Source organism: Balaenoptera physalus, assembly GCF_965194825.1.
Source record: "Balaenoptera physalus genome assembly, chromosome: X".
NCBI lineage: Eukaryota > Metazoa > Chordata > Mammalia > Artiodactyla > Balaenopteridae > Balaenoptera > Balaenoptera physalus.
In genome coordinates this window covers 105,868,189-105,885,609 of record NC_138903.1, presented here as the reverse complement: position 1 = coordinate 105,885,609, position 17,421 = coordinate 105,868,189, and the positions used below count along the sequence as shown (strand labels likewise).

The window sequence follows — 17,421 nt, the reverse complement described above, 5'->3', positions numbered from 1 at the left end:
CTACCTCATGGAATAGTCATAAAGATTAAGCAAGATATATAAGTAGAGTTTGTGCGTATAGTAGGTGCTCAAGGAATGTTATTTCCCTTTCCCTCTGACCCATTTGAACAAGTTTAACTAGCACTTTACACAGTTAAATATGTATCAATCCTTTTATTAAGTATCTTTCTGGTAAAATATTAAAATATTGATGTGAATAACAGCTGGTATTGAATATTCAAAGTCACAAGGGAACTCCTTAATTAACAGTTCTAAGATAACATCTGTACATTGAATCTGTGCCCTGCAATAAAACAGCTCTTCCTCAAGCAGCTTTTTAATAAAGTAAATATTTTTTAAGGAGAAATTTGGAAGTTGCTTTTAAGAACATTAACTTAGAACATATTCCCCTTTCACAGTAAATTAGACATTATTGGAGCCGAAATTGCCCAAATCAGTATGGTTTCTATCTCCTCACACTTTAATCAAGATGCTTCTCTTTATATTGACAAAAACCACTGCTTAAGTGACACTCTTGCATCCCCAGTAAATGCATCTGGGCATTCGGTACTTGAGAGAGAATTGGATTTGACAACACCCAGAAGCTCACGAGGCCATGTGCCTTCTCTCAGACCTCTGCATTTGGGAGCAAGAAAGCAGGATTACTTTGTGGACTCCTTTCAAAACATTTTACAAAATATAAAATTTATATCTTGTAAAGCACAAAATAAGTACAGTGTAAGTTTCCAAGTTTTTACTATATTTTAGCCCCTTCTATTTTTTAAACAGAATAAAGCATTGCCAGTGAAAAATATCTTCCAGTCATATGCGTTTTTGAAAGCGATTTAGGAGATAGAGATTAATTTGATGGGTTAGAGACTGCTGTTATCCCACCAAATGAAGCTGTTTCTACTCTATATTCAGATACATTTCAGGTTGAACTTTTTGCGGGATCTTAGTTCTCCGAGCAGGGATCGAACCCGTGCCCCCTGCAATGGAAGCACGGAGTCCTAACCGCTGGACCGCCAGGGAATTCCCAGGTTGAACTTTCTTAAATCCAAAATGCTTACACAAGCAAACTTTAGAAAGATCTCAGTCACGCAAAAGCATTCTTTTTCCTAATCCTGGATAAGTCAGCTCTCTAAGAAAGCTGTCCAGAGCCTACAGGGCAAAAAGGACTCTCCTCCCATCCTCCTCACCCTGCCCAATTTAATCCAGATGTTTAAGTGAACAGTGAATTTTGGCTTTAAAAAATGAATTCTGAATGGGGCAGCATTAGAACTGATGAGAACAGTGTCCAGACTAACAAGTACATACCAAATCTTTCAGATCATGAAAAACTAAAAATTTGTTATAACATCGGTATGAAGGGACTTCCCTGGTGGCGCAGTGGTTAAGAATCCGCCTGCCAATGCAGGGGACACAGGTTCAATCCCTGGTCTGGGAAAGATCCCACATGCCACAGAGCAGCTAAGCCCGTGCGCCACAACTACTGAGCCTGTGCTCTAGAGCCCGCAAGCCACAACTACTGAGCCCATGCACCTTAGAGCCCACGTGCCACAACTACTGAGCCCACACGCCCCAACTACTGAAGCCCCTGCACTCTAGGGCCCACATGCCACAACTACTGAGCCCGCGTCTGCAACTACTGAAGCCTGCGCACCTAGAGCCCGTGCTCCACAACAAGAGAAGCCACTGCAATGAGAAGCCCACACACCACAACAAAGAGTAGCCCCCACTCGCCGCAACTAGAGAAAGCCCGTGCGCAGCAACGAAGACCCAACGCGGCCAAAAATAAATTTAAAAACATCGGTATGAAGAAACAGATATTTCACACCTCACAGGTAGGGAAACAAAATGAGAAGTTAAGTGCATGCTGCTTGTAAAAGTTGTCTCAAATTTAAGCTCATTCAAGGACTATTAATAGTATCAATCTAACATGCAATTTCATCACAAAATCATCTTATTGGTTTGCAAGTTTCCAAGCCTCAGGGTGTCATCATACATCAGCACAGAAAGACAATCCCAGCATTTGGGGACAAAGACAGAAAGTGTTCCTTTTTTTACTAGAAGTTGGTAAGAATAAAAATGGATTGCCCAACCTCAAAAGTCTCCACAGTATGGCCTTCCCTGAGACAAAAAAGTAACTGAATTTGATTTGTTTTCAAGGCATATGTTTGGAGAAATGGCACCTTCTCTAAGTGCTTAAATGATTTGTTTCTTAAAACACAGTCTTTTGCTCACATGCTTGTGAAAATCAGAAGAAATTACATATTTCACCATAGGAGATTAAAAGAAAGTTAATAGTTATCATTGACAATCAAGTATTGTAATAAAAATTTAAAAGTAAAACTTTGTATATTTTAAATTTAGGGCTTTTCCCCCCTACGATAGACTTTTGAGAACATTTACAATGAACCTGAAGGTAGTGAAGTAAATGATTATGCCTTAGAAGTCCTCTATATTCACATATTGGCTAAAATTGAAGTATTTTAAAATTGGGGAATGGAACAAGAGTGATAAAAATTATGATGTGAAAACCATGATTTGTTTTACTTTTAAAATGGGATTTTAAAAATGTATAAGATAGGGACTTCCCTAGTGGTCCAGTGGTAAAGAATTCACCTTCTAATGCAGAGGACACGGGTTCGATCCCTGGTCGCGGAACTAAGATTCCACATGCCGTGGGGCAACTAATCCTGCGCGCCACAACTAATGAGCTCACGCACTACACACTACAGAGCCCATGTGCCCTGGAGCCTGCATGCCACAACTAGAGAGAGAAAAAACCCGCAAGCCACAACTAGAGAGAAGCCCGTGTGCCACAACGAAAGATCCCGCATGCCTCAACGAAGATCCTGCATGCTGCAGCTAAGACCCAACACAGCCAAAAAAAAGAAAATCTATAAGATAATCCATTTAATTAGAATTGGACAATAGTAAAGCATGTCATTCTCTGTAACAACTAGGGTTTTAAGTAGAAATTATTTCACTAATTGATCTTTTATTTCTCAAAATGTTCAGGGATAAAATTTGGTGTTCTTTAATTTTTCACTCCAAGAGGCAAATATTAATAGTACTAATTAGTTTGGATGTTTTTATCTATTTTTCCTCCCCATGACCTGTTCTAATGAACATGATATTATTAGGAGAAATTCCAGTGAATCATCTCCCATATCTCTTTCCATATATAAATTATATTCTCCAAGAGGCCAGCCTCCTAAACCAACCAACCAACCAACCAACCAATCAACTAGCCTAATAGTCTCAACATAGATTTTAAAACTGGTTCTCAATCCCATTCATTCACTCCTGTTCTGATGGAGTTGTAGTTCTTTACAAGTACTTAACTAGTTTTAATACAATATTAAATAAATTAGTGTTAGAGTTCATTATATCTAATCATTCTTTTACCTGCTATTTAAAAAAGTATAATAAAGCATAAATACAACATGTAAAAACATAGAATACATGGACTTCCCTGGTGGTCCAGTGGTTAAGACTTCGCCTTCCAATGCAGCGGGTACAGATTCGATCCCTGGTCGGGGAGCTAAGATCCTACATGCCTCGCAGCCAAAAAACCAAAACATAAAACAGAAGCAATATTGTAACAAATTCAATAAAGACTTTAAAAATGGTCCATATCAAAAAAATCTTTAAAAAAAGAATATAATTATATTTAGTGTAATTTTTATTGCCTTAATACAGTTAATGACACACTAAACATAAGTGTTCTGAAGGGCTTTCAAAATATTTTAATGGCCTAATTCTTACAGGTTATTGAATAATTTGAGTAAGTTTCTGATTGCTTGAGACCTCAGAAGTGATGGTTATATTGACACAGGATGCATACATACATTTTCTGTTTTTTCTCTCCTTATAAATCAGTTTTAGTAGATACTCCTTTAGAAATCTGAACATTTTGAGTTTCCTGAAGAGCCTTGAGAGACATATTCTCAAAATTAGGGAACCTAGATAAACAAAGTTAAATATTTACCACATTTTGTTTGGGCATACATTCATTTCATATTCCTATTAATATATAATTGTTACATTATTAATATTCTCATGAACAAAAGAGTGAAATATTTACTATAGTGAAATACGTCTATAAATTTAGTCATTTGCCATTCTTGTATCTTCTGAAGTACTATGCTTAGAAATATTGTATCCTCGGTAGTAGATTTGTACGTGCAGGGGGAACTTGGCTGGATATAATCATTATTTGACAAATGCCATATGACTTTATGTTTGGGGACTATCAAATCCCTCAAATTAGAAATGTTCATAGCTGTCCTTTGGATAAATCCAGCTGCTTGTTTTGGGTCCAGAACATTAAAAAAAGGAAAAATGCAGCTGCCAACAGAACACCACCAAACCACTATAATAGTCTGCTAGAAGAGGGTTTATCAGGCCTTTATATTACCACACAATGGGACAACAACCTGAGTTGGAATGCTGAATTGTTGCAACTCCAAGACATTTGGATTTTTTTTTAACCTCACATTGGATATAATCTAAGGAATATTTTTATATCTGGTTCATGTATAATTTGCAAATTTTGATGACTGAAATTGGAAATGTATTAGTAACTTCCTACTGGCTTTATAAATTGCTATTGGGCTGTCACCATTACCCAGATTTTTTTTAACGTAAATTTACTCACTAGACTGGAAGCTCCTTAAGGGCAAGGGCCACTTGTCTATTATTCATCTTTGTGCCACATGCCTAGAACCTAGTGGATATTCAATAAATGTCCATTGAGCTGAACTGACCTTGGCTGAGGAAAAGTGTGTCAGATGCACAAAAATGACTAGACTGTAGGTTAGCTTGACACAAAATGTGTCAAGCTTGACACCCTAACTAAAAATGAACTGAAGACACATTGCCTGTGAGAAAAACAGGCTCTCCCTGTATTCCTACTCTCAGGAATATGGGAAAACTAAGTTGCCTTTAAGCATAGTGAATAAAGAGGCTGATAGTTCAACCTCTTTGAATTGGCTTCCTTGCATGACCTAATGTTTAGAAACAGACTGGGCTCCAACCTATGGAGTGACACCCTGGATTAACTCTATAACCTGAGGCCTCAGACCCAGGGGGAGCAGGAAATATACATATTTAGTCCATATTACCAAGGCAACAAAGTCAATGTACCTGAACATAGTAGGAAAACAAGCACAGATGATGTTGAATATTTTAAAAGTGTTCCCCACACCCACCGTAACAGTGGTTAGAAACATGGATAAATTATTTCTGAAACCACACAATTAAAACTTCTCTAATATATGTGTGTGCTTTGTTTTTCATTGCTAACACTCCATAGGCAATTTTGGTCAATTAACATTATCTTAGTACCAAAAATAAAGGTTCAAAGTTTGGTTTTGACATAAATGACTTATTTTCTTTTTAAGCATATAAGGAGCTATAGACCTCGAATAGGCTGCCTCTCCCCCAAATGGGGAAACATCTGAATTTGAAACTAGTAAGTCAGCATAAAATGAGACTATCTGTTGAAGAAACCTACCCTGAAAGATCATTTAAAACTGTGCTACTGATGAGATAATTTACACTTTTATCCACCAGGAATAAATAATAAAGTATAAAAATATAGTAAGTTGTAGAATATAACTGTCATAACAAAGAAAAATATTCTACATAGAACTTAAAAAGGACATAGGAAGAAAAGTATCAGGGCACCTCTACAGGCTAGGAAAGAAAGATTTTGGCAGACATAAGCATTCTAATTAATGATGAAGCAGGAAAAATTCTCCAAGCCTTACCCCGGCCCAGATGAAATACTCCCCCAAATTATCAACCTTCCTTTACTCTTATCCATCTTCACCAAGAAACTTCCTGTTTACTAATTGTTTACCCTAAGCAGACTTATCACTATAAATTAATACATTTACATTCTAACGTGGGAATCTCCAAGTCTTATAGGTTTTGTTACTGGAAAATAGTTTCTCAATCTGAGTCAGACCCTGGATCTATACCCTTCACCCATGTTATATCTTGGGAGGCCCAGCTTCAACAGCCAGCCAAATGGTGTCTCTCTTTTTACTATCCACCCTCACCTTTCTCACCAACTTCTAACCGTAACACAGGTCACCACAATCTTGTAAATGTCTGTATCCATCTGAAAAATAAAATCACATGTCATATATTTGTAAACAACCAAATGAAGATGGCTGAAACACAGTATTGGGTTGGCCAAAAAGTTCATTCGGGTTTTTCTGTAACAACAAACTTTTTTCCAAACAAACTTTTTGGCCAACCCAATATAACAGCAATATTATTAGGAAGAAAGACCTGTTATCACTGTATAAATTCATAACTGCTGTTTAATTCTCAAAACAGCTTACTGTTCTTACTGAAGTAGGTCCATGGTCTTCATATGCCACTTATGATAGGAGATACACATTCTTTGGGGAATACAGTGGGGACTCAAATCTGGAAGTTCTGGGCATCTGTGTAGTATGATTCAAGAGAGGGCATTAAATAAATTGAACCGGAATCTGATCAAGCCGATCTGTTTACAGGCTATAGAGGGAGTATAAAAACAAGTTAAATTACTTTACAGTGATACAATCAACAAAATCCAGAATGTGGGAAGAAACGCTATATGACAAAACAACTAGATTTCTTACATAATTAATTTAAAGGGAAAACGGAGGGGGAACTTAGAGATTAAAACAGACAAATAACAACCAAATGCAATATATGGACCTTGTCGGATACCAATTTCAAGCAAACCAATGGTTAAAAAAATAAAAAGAGAAACAATTGGGTCCATCTGTCACATAATTGAACACAGTTCAGGTATTTGACCTTATTAAGAAATAGCTGGGACTTCCCTGGTGGTCCAGTGGTTAAGAATCTGCCTTCCAATGCAGAACATGGGTTCGATCCCTGGTCGGGAACTAAGATCCCACATGCCGTGGAGCAACTAAGCCCGCATGCCGCAACTACTGAGCATGCAAGCCACAACTAGAGAGAAGCCCATGTGCCACAACGAAGATCCCGTGTGCCACAACTAAGACCCAACGCAGCCAAAAATAAAAAATAAATATATTTTTTTTTTAAAAAAAGAAATAGCTAAATTTTTTAGGTGTGATAATGATATTATGGTTTTTTAAAAAAAAATACATCTTTTAAAGACACATATTAAAGAAACTGTGGATGAAATGATATATCTGAGATCTGATTCAAAATAATCAGAGAGTGGGGTGGGATGAGTGAGATAGAGATGAAATAATATTGGCCACGAATTGAAGCTGGGTGATGGATACAGAAAAGGTCCATTATACTATGCTACCCATACTTTTCTATACGCTCAGAATTTTCCATAATGAAAAGTTTAAAAACAGCAACAGCAAACAAACAAAAAACACACACAAAAGAGAAGGGGCACTTCTAGGTGCCCTGGGGTAATGGGATAAAAATCCCAGTCTAGGGCTTCCCTGGTGGCGCAGTGGTTGACAATCTGCCTGCCAATGCAGGGGACACGGGTTCGAGCCCTGGTCTGGGAAGATCCCACATGCCACGGAGCAACTAGGCCCGTAAGCCACAACTACTGAGCCTGCGCGTCTGGAGCCTGTGCTCTGCAACAAGAGAGGCCGCGACAGTGAGAGGCCTGCGCACCGCGATGAAGAGTGGCCCCCACTTGCCGCAACTGGAGAAAGCCCTCGCACAGAAACGAAGACCCAACACAGCCAAAAATAAATAATAAATAAATAATAAATAAATTAAAAAAAAAAATCCCAGTCTAGCTTCCAGCCCCATTAAGTAGTCAGATTCTCTGGGGGGGTTAACCATATACTAGCAAGTTCATTTACCAAGTCTTGCCCTTCATCTTACATCATCAGCCTGAGAAAGGACATTAAGTTGTCTGAGTTTGGTTACTTACCAGATACCTTTTAATGTCCAAGTTTGTAACCCAAATTTAACTTGAGTTTAAGAAAAATTAAAATAATTTTTGGAGCTAACAATTTTAGCATCTGTTGAATTTATTCAGCATAACCACAGAGGTATTGTCTTCATGTTGTCACATATAGACACAAACACAGATACAACACAATATCCATTTTTAGCCCAAGTGCATTCCTTCTGAGGCTCATTTATATGTCTTCATATGCCACAGCCCATCATTTAAATAATGAATATTTTCAATGCCAATTCCTTTGTTGACTTTCTCACTGCAGAAGGAATAAAGTACATAAACATATTGTTAAGTATTTTTATAGGCTTACTCATGGTAAATATAATTCAGGGTGCATTGCTATTTTGCAATTATTGAGCCACATGTAGGGAATTTATTTATATTACACTAACATTATCATCTACATTAAACTACATTACTCTGCTGCAGTTCATGTCTTAAAGCGATTTTAGCAATCAAACTGGTGGGTCCACAGAAACAGAGTAATGATGTCACCAAACCAGGAGAACATCAAAGTGTTATAATTAACCCTGAAACAAAATTAATAGGAATATTTTGGTCATGAGTTCCAACATTTTTAAGTATATTGACTATATTTTGGTAATATATCTTTAATATTTCCTTAATATTTTATACCACCATGTTAAAATATAAGATAAATACTGTGTGGTACTAAGTTATGTCACTGTTTTTAAAAACTAGCAGCAAAATATCTTTCCCCACACCTAATCTACATCATACTAAATAAAAAAAGTTCCTAAAATACCACACACATACATATAATACAGCTGTGTTGGCACACAGGTTCTTTTCAGAATGCTAAAGGAAGAATGCAATCCCAGAGACAAAATAGGTTTCAATGGCTTCCTAAGTATTAGGAAAAATCAGAAATGAGGCTTCTGTGCTTAAATATTTATAAGATGTGGTATGAATGAGAGCAAATTTCGCCTGTAATTCTGATTCTTCCTGCATAGGTTACCTATATCTTAAAAGCTAAGGAGGTCTAACGGGAGACTTACATATCTTCTGCAGACATCTTCATGACTCCAACACACAGAGCATGCTGTTTTCCTTCTGCCATGATTGCCTGAAAACACACAGCTAAGAAAACTATTTATCTATCAAAATGCCTTGGAGAGGGGGTGTCACATTACTACTTAAGCCACTGTCAATCCAACTTGCATCTTCGCCTAGTCCATTAACTCCTTGAGGGCAGTGACCTAGCAAAATTTATGGGCAGATTGCAAATACTCAATACATGCTAAATGAATGAATCAAATAATCATTCTGTTTTTAAGTCAAATGTTAATAATACCATAACCCAATGCCAACAAAAGGAGAAGAAAAAGAAGTCATGCAAAAAAGGAGACAAAATTCTTGCATATAAATATTAAAAATGGAAATAAATATCAATTGTTCTAGTGCTTTAATCACTAAATGGTGGTTTTATATAAAGAACACATTAAAACAATAATTATATCCCCAATCAATCTTTAAGAGCCCAACGTAAGTTGCAATCTATCCAGAACAACCAGAATGTTCTTGGTTATCATTTGAAGCGTCTAGAATGTTAAACACTGCAGTACATATTTTAAAAAGTAAAGGTTCAAGGGTACACAGCCCCTCTCTGTACTAGTTTTGCAACTTTCCAAAAGTCTATAATTATTTCAAAATAAAAATTATTTTAAAAGTAAAGGCTAAGTACTAGGAAAATTTTCCATTTAGGGGAAACCCCAGAACTATAATCTTTAAAAACAGAAAAATCATAAACATAAAAGGGTAACCTGTCCTCACAGAATACTTTTCTCCATTGATTTTCAAGTCATTCATTCATTCAATGTTCCACAAATATGTGATCCCCTATTATGTGACCAGTATCTATATCAACACAAGCTGTTCCTAAGATATAAATATATTGATACAACTTATACTACCCCTTAGATATAACTGCCACAAGAGAGAACACCCTCCTTTTGAGCACAGGACACACTCTTAAACCCACTCCAATGGCCTTTCCGCTCCAGTGATTTCCCCATTCCCACCAAGTATGGTTCCTTTTCTCAACCTGAGGCAAATGGCCACTTTATCTATGACAAAGGAGAAGATGTCTTCCTGTCCAGACTAGGTGACAAAAAACTAATCTGGAATATAGCTGAAACAGCACTGTAGAAATGGAAATAATGCAGAATTATTCAGCTACATCATGAGTTGAATAGATTCTTAAGGACTATCTGGGACTTTATCGTTTCTCTTTGAGAAAACGTGTTCTGAGGCCCAAACAACCAACTTAAAAATGAACTTTAGAATAAAAGTTCATTGGAACTTTAAAATAAAACCACTGGGATTGCCAATGGTTCCCACTACTCACTTCTAACACTCCACCTGGTGCTTAAGTTCTTTTCCCTTTTGAGTGCTTTTACTCCAGGGTATCTGGGGTAATTCAAACATAAAAGTAGCAAGATGATGTCCAAATAAGTGATCCAATCATATCATATACAACCTCTCTATTAATAATTAAGAGTTTTATACTGTGTCCTGAGTCTGATAACAGTGGTCCCTAACTGACCTGAAATGCAGCTGGGACTCTTTTGTTACTTGTTCTCATTTAACCTCTAAGATGGGACATAATTTAGTCTCAAGAAATAATGTTGCTTCCCACATCTTCAAATGTAGCCAGAAAGGCATGAGATAACAGTAAGAGTAACCTCCAAAAAAGTACATCTAATGTTCTCTGGGATGACAGATCTTTCAGTAATAACAAGAATACAATGAACACATTTTTCAACAGTTAGAGCCTGGGAAGGATACAACAATCGTATCTACTGCAGCAGGGTAAAGTTTAGCTCCAGGAGAAGTTAAGCCTGGACACATGATATTTGCTCCACTGAGTACAAATTTGATGGCTCCTTTATCAACCTGCTGGTGTGGCAGGATAAAAGGATCTAGAAGAAAAGAAATACATTACATAAATTAGTAAGACTAATGACTCAACAGAAAAAGGCAAAGGACATGAACAAATATTTCCCCAAATTACAGTACTCTGTGACACATGCAAAATAAAACTGAAACACCCTCCTTCACTTATCAAATTGGTATATATTTTTAAGAAAAGTATTTCCCAGTGCTAGCAAGAGTGTAGGAAAACTGGCATTCCCATATACTGCTAGAAGACTTATAAATGGGTACAAGCTTTCTTTAGGACTACTTGGCAACATGTATCAACAGCCTCGAAAAGGTTCAAACTCTGACTCAGTAATTCTACTTCTAGGACTTTATCCTAAGAAAAAAATGAGAGATGTACAATATATTTAGGTAGAAAGATATTCATTATAGCACTAATATTTATATTAGAAATAAACTGGAATCAACCTAAATGTCCAGCAATAAAGTAAGAGATAAATGACTTAAAGTATGTCTATAATACCTACATAATAGGACCATGTTTTTGGAGAATACCCTGGGAAATATTCAAAATATATGATAAGTGAAAAAAGCAGAATAAAAACTGCCAGAAAGACCAGTGGTTGCTAGGGGTTGGAAAAGAGGGGGAGGTGGGAAGGATGAATAGGTAGAGCACAGGGAATTTTTGGGGTAGTGAAACTATTCTGTAAGATACTGTAACGGTGGATACACGACATATGCAATTGACAAAAACCACAGAATGTACAACACAAAGAATGAACCCTAATGTAAACTATGGACTTTCGTTAATATCAATATTGGTTCATCGATTGTAACAAATGAAGCACGCCAATGCAGGATATTAATAAGAAAAGAAGGGTGGGAAGGAAGTATATGGGAACTCTCTGTACTTTGTTCATTTTTTCTGTAAATCTAAAACTGCTCTAAAAAAGAAAGTCTATTAATTAAAAAGCAAAAACTATGTAACAGAGAGCCCAATTTAAAAAGGAAAAAAATATGCATTTACACATAACACACAGACACACACAAAATACAGGAAATAATGGGATGGAAGTACACTGATATACTAACCATGGTTATACATCATAATAATGGCTATTATATATTGAGCACTTACTATGTTCCAGGCATTGTGTTAGGTGCAGTACATGTGTGTTACTATCTTATTTAATCCTCACAACCCTGGGAGATGTAACATACAATTGTGTCCACTTTTAAAGATAAGGAAACGAAGCTTAAGTGACTTGACAAAAGTGACATGCACTGGGAATTGAGCCCAGACCTGCCTAACTCCAAGTTCACACTTTTAACCACCATATCATCCTGCTTCTTGCACAAGAATAACTTTAAGATGTTCTAAAAGGTTGGTTCCCAGCAAAATATTATTAAACAGGAACATCTTTTTCTTCCAGGTTATTGTGAAAATGCTTACTTAACATATAGAAAAACTGGAAGAATAGTTCAATGAGCACCTGGACACCATCCACTTAGTTTCAACAATCGTTCATTAGCACTTTGCTATATTTGCTTTATCTCTTTCTATTTATACACACACATTTTTTTCCTCTACCATTTGACATTTCAGACACAGTGCTTCACCATAAATAAGCACACATGCCAGACATATACTGGCTTGAAAAGCAGAAATTTTACTTTGCAGTTCAAAAACTCTTGTACACTGGGATAGCATCTTCCTTTGGGTTTTCTTTTGTAATGTAATCAATCTAACAACATGCAAATGTGGGTACATAATAAACATTATTTTGTTTCTTAACACCTGACCTTGGCACTCAACTAACAATAACTGGGACTCCATGCTTTCCCTTATACAGAATTACCTCTATGAGGCAAACCTAGATACAAATGTAAAAGAAAATGCTCACAGCACTTATTACAGTTTGTAAATATATATTTGTGTAATTATCTAATTGTCGTCTATTCTCCCAACTAGACTGTTAGCTTCCTAGGGACAGGGACCATGTCTCTTTGCTTCCGATCACATTCTCAGTACCTAACTCAGTGCCTGACACAGAGTAAGTTTAAAAAATACTTTTTGAATTAAGTAATGAATGAATGAATGCTCTTTCTTGGGCTTTCTGGAATGCATAATGAGAGAATTTGCATTTTTCAGATTTACCACAAGATGGGGAGGGGGGAAATCTTTTTAGTTTTATATTCCATATAACCTAGTACTAATACGTTAACTACCAGAAGTCACTTTCAACTCCTTTTGTGTCTTTCCATATGCCCAAATACATATTTTCTAACAAGACTTACATTTGTGAAGTAATCTTAGGGTTGGATAAAAAGGCCCTTCTCTTTGTCTAAAAAATAGTAACTCTCCATTTACTGTAAGGATCTCTATATGTTCATGGCTGTAAGACAAATGTCACAAAGTACCAAGTTAGATATTTTCTTTCAAAAATGAATATGCCAAACATCCTTTAAATAATGTATAATATGAAGCATGCACATACAGAGATACAGTAAGCTTTTTTAAAAAAATTTCAATAAAGATCCAGGCCAAAAAAAACACAAAACATTTTTTTTTAAATTCATACCAGTCCAGTAGAGAAAAAAGAAAGATATGACCTGCTACAATTTTATTTCACATTTTATTATTTTAATTTCCTTTTTAGATAATTAATAAAACAAATCTCTAAAGCACAAACTGAAATAAATCCAACTCTGAATAAAAACATTTAATTAACTCTTTAATAGAACAATCAGTACACAAAGCCACATTTTTCACAAACATAGAAAAACACTTGAAAATACAAATATTGATGTTTTAGAGTTACTCATTTAGAGTAGATAAATAGTTAATGTGAAGATAATTACATTTATTATGAGTGCAATCTAATCATACAATATTCAGCTTCTCTGAGCTTTACATAGAAAAAAATAAAGACTTACCATCGCACTATTTTGACAGGATCTTTCTTAGGCATGATTTGATTAAGCCATGGTTCAATACCTGGAAATTGTTCTAACAATTGGTTCTTAATACCCTTTATAACTGAGGTTTTCAACTGGATGCAGTTGGACACATTTTCTTTTTCATCAAATCTGCCAAGTGATTTTTGCAAGGAAAAAAAAAAAGGCATTTCCAAGAAGACATATCAGAATAGCCAAAGGTATTGTTTTAATTAGTCATCTATTTCCAAGCAAATATTTAGACGTCTAAAATAATTATGAAATAAATTGTTTTTTAAAATACCATTTCCCTTTTATTGTGTCCAGGACAAAACAAAAGTCTTAATACAATATTAAAATAAACTGTCATAAAGTCACAATTAGCTGGGCGGGGGGGCGAGGGGGGAAGGATATGAGGCATATTCCACATTATAATCTGTAATTAGCTACACAAATGCCTCTCCTGGAAAATCTTACTCAACTCTACCCAGGAAGAAACAGATTCCCACCTATAACAAAACCTGTGTAAAAAAACAAAAGCAAAACAAAACAAAATGAAAATACCCTCAAGCGTTGAGATACAAAAGACCAACCCAAATATAACATTGAAAATCGGCCCCTCCTAGGCTATGTAATCTGCTGAGATTTTTTTTTTAAGTGATGATGACGATGGTATTTAATATCCCTATTTATTTTTGCTCCAAATGTCATGCACAAAACCCACCTTCCTTTGCCCATGATCCCCCTTTGCTTTTTGCGTCTACCAAATCTGGAAGGCAAACCCACTAGGTAGGTTCCAAAGAATTTTTGTCTTCCTCACACTGAATAGCCTATGGGGCAATCACGCTATTTTCAAGACAAGGTTCATCTGGCAGCTAGGCAATAGGTATCACAGTCCGCTAGCTTCCTGTCACCCAGACTCCTTCACTCCCATGACCCAGGAAGTCAAGCCTTCCCTTATTCAGTTCATAACTAGTAACCACAAGGCAGTAAGTGAAGGGCTCTCCTCTCTGCTAAACAGGATATGTCCCTAAATCACAGTGCAAGGATGTGATTGGTAGAACCCTAGGAACGGAGATAGGACTAGGAAAGGGGGCAAAAGAGAGAGAGAGGTAAGGAGAAAGAAAATGAGGTTGGGAGGACCCAAACCCAACTGAGGATTAGGGACGAAAAGCTTAAAGAAGTGTTGCAAGTTGCGAGTTGAGAGAATAGTACTATATAAGACCTTAGGGAGTAAGGATGGCAGGGGCGGGGGAGAGAGAAAGAGAATCTTTGCTCTCGCCCTCTTCCCCACCCCCACCCCCACCACCTTTGTGAGCAGCCGACGGAGGCCACAGCATGTCCTTACTTCTTGAACATGATCCAAGGTGAAGGGGGCGACGATAGGGAAGGGCCTGGAATGGGGAAAAAAATTGAATTAGCAAGGGTCCGGCAGATCCCCTTACACGAGGAAGGCCGGCACTGACAGTCGGAGCTGTTGTCGTTATCCGGAAAGGGAGACAGCCAGCCGCACTTTACGGTTCTCAGAGAAATTTGACTACTTCCGCTCTTTTGCCGGCCCTTTTTGGTTTACCGATCCCTATCCAGAGCGGGTAGCTGAAAGGGCGGGACTTGAGAAGGAAGAAGAGATAGAGCAATCATTCTAAGAGCAGGAAGAGAAGATGGAGGGGGCGGGGCAATCAATCAAGGCAGTATTTAAGGCCGTTGCGTCACTACGGGTTCCTCAAAGGGTCAAAATTCTTCCGTGTTTCATTGCTACCTACAGTTATTTTTTAGTGGGAATGGTTTTTGTTCCCTGAGACAACCGAATGGATTCGTGCTTACCGACCAGCTTGAAGCCAAGCAAGCCTCTTGACATCATGTTTATGTACTCGTGGGCTTGCCAAATTTAGCAAATAAAAATATAGGACGCCCTGTGCAGGACATTTGGATTTCAGAAAAACAATGAATACTTTTTTTAGTATAACTATACCTCATCCAATATTTGGGACATACTTATACTAAAAAAAAAAAAAAAAAAAAGTACGTGCTGTCTGAATTGAATTGGGCGTCCTGTATTTTAATCTGGCAACCATATTCACTGGCCACAGTGAGGTGCCCCCAAAGAATTATTCACTAGGTTGCTGTCCCCTGCCTCACCCCCATGGCTATAAGTTGAGCTATAAATATAAAGAGGTACCTTCCTTGAATGATAGAATGGCCTGTAGCCGATCGATACTAGACTAATCCGATTGAAGAGTTAACAGCTAAAGAAACACGTTTTACTTACGTGATTTTAAAAAAGAGCAAATCAAGGGTTTTGATCAGCAAAGAAAGCATAGAAAAATGCAAAACCTAAACAGGCACTACCCAGGCGGTGGGATGGGTGTGCACTGATCTGTAAAACAAATACACCAGTCTCTCCAGGGAGCAAATACTCTATATTGGGGAGATGGGCGCTTGGCAATGACAGCAAATGGTATTATGTGTTTGAATTGTACTGCTAACTCACCTTGCCTTGATTCTATGGTAGCAACAATCTTCTGGTTATAATTTAGCTTCCCATGAAAATCTGCCCGGAAAGGGCTATTTTCAAATCATATCCGCATGAACAATTGTCTTTGTAAATTAATAAATTGGCATTCTGGTTTATACATCAATCTCTTGAGAACATCCTTAGCGTGAATCCGCATTCCCAGCATCAATCAACTCTGTGACATTTAAATATTGTTTATGAACATACAAAACTGAAGCCCAGACCCCAAGCTGTGGTTAGTGCTACACTGTTAGGCTTCTTACAAAACAGGAGAACTTTCCTCTACTGGCAAGTCACATCGCCCTGGAAGCCTGCCATGTAACAGTAAATATATTGTAACAACTATAGACAGTTATAATTAAATGGTTGGAGGTAGGAGAAAATAAATATTTTGTATTCAATCTAAACATAACACCTTAGTAATAGCAATGTATTCCACTAGTAAATAAAATTTAACTTGATGAACTCCAAAATTAATAATACCTAGATGGACTTCCTAGTTTCTTGAACTTCCTAATTTCTTGAACCTACTAATTTTAGACTTATTAAAAAGTATTATGCTGAGTATTTGCAGTGCTAGAAATAACAGCTAACTTTTAATTCTATAAAAATTATACATAAGGACTTCCCTGTTGGTCCAGTGGTTAAGACTCCTCGCTTCCACTGCAGGGGGTGCCAGCACGATCCCCGGTGGGGGAACTAAGACCCCGCATGCCGCATGGGGCGGCCAAAAATAATAATAATAAGGTTTTAAAAAATAAAAATAAAATTTATACATACTCTAAATTATGACAAATCTCACATGCATGGAATAGATATATAGCTACATGTGCATACATATTTTAATCCACTTTCATACACTCTGATAATCACAGAAACTGAATCTGAATTATGACAAATGCCAAGTTAGGTCATTAGTATTAACTAGGGAGATATTTAGTTCTGTATGTGTACATGAATACCTTTATTCATAACCCATCTACACAGATACATAAGCAGGGCCCACTTTTCACTGTAATGTGTTTCTGGTTTTGTGCTGTAAACAGGATCATTTTTCCAAGGTTATAATTGGGGGTTTACTCCTGACAGAACTCATCTTCAAATAAATCACTGCTACAACAAACAATATGTCATAAAAGAAGAAATACCT

The 17,421-nt window shown here is 36.9% G+C and overlaps 1 protein-coding gene across 3 annotated transcripts; it reads right to left on the bottom strand.

Annotated features, from left to right (window-relative positions):
- Nucleotides 1-7,965: 7,965 nt before the first annotated feature.
- Nucleotides 7,966-15,421, bottom strand: MCTS1 (MCTS1 re-initiation and release factor). Of its 3 annotated transcripts, none has more exons than XM_082446847.1 (6): nucleotides 15,105-15,421; nucleotides 13,757-13,909; nucleotides 13,118-13,215; nucleotides 10,727-10,860; nucleotides 8,938-9,005; nucleotides 7,966-8,174 (listed from the first exon to the last, which is right to left on the bottom strand). In XM_082446847.1, the coding sequence occupies exons 1-6, from the start codon at nucleotides 15,113-15,115 to the stop codon at nucleotides 8,093-8,095; spliced, it is 546 nt and encodes a 181-aa protein (XP_082302973.1). In that variant the 5' UTR covers nucleotides 15,116-15,421; the 3' UTR covers nucleotides 7,966-8,092. The 3 variants fall into 3 exon arrangements, with proteins under 3 accessions (XP_082302973.1, XP_082302974.1, XP_082302972.1); XM_082446848.1 differs by having other exon boundaries at nucleotides 15,202-15,421; XM_082446846.1 differs by lacking the exon at nucleotides 15,105-15,421 and adding an exon at nucleotides 14,481-15,059.
- Between the last annotated feature and the right edge of the window lie 2,000 nt (nucleotides 15,422-17,421).

Coding starts and splice junctions, on each gene's coding strand:
- MCTS1 (XM_082446846.1), bottom strand. Junction 9,006..10,726: donor CTGCAGTAGATACGATTGTT/GTATCCTTCCCA, acceptor GTGTGTTTTCAG/GCAATCATGGCAGAAGGAAA. Junction 8,175..8,937: donor AAGATGTCTGCAGAAGATAT/GTAAGTCTCCCG, acceptor TTCCTTCTGCAG/TGAGAAAGTCAACAAAGGAA.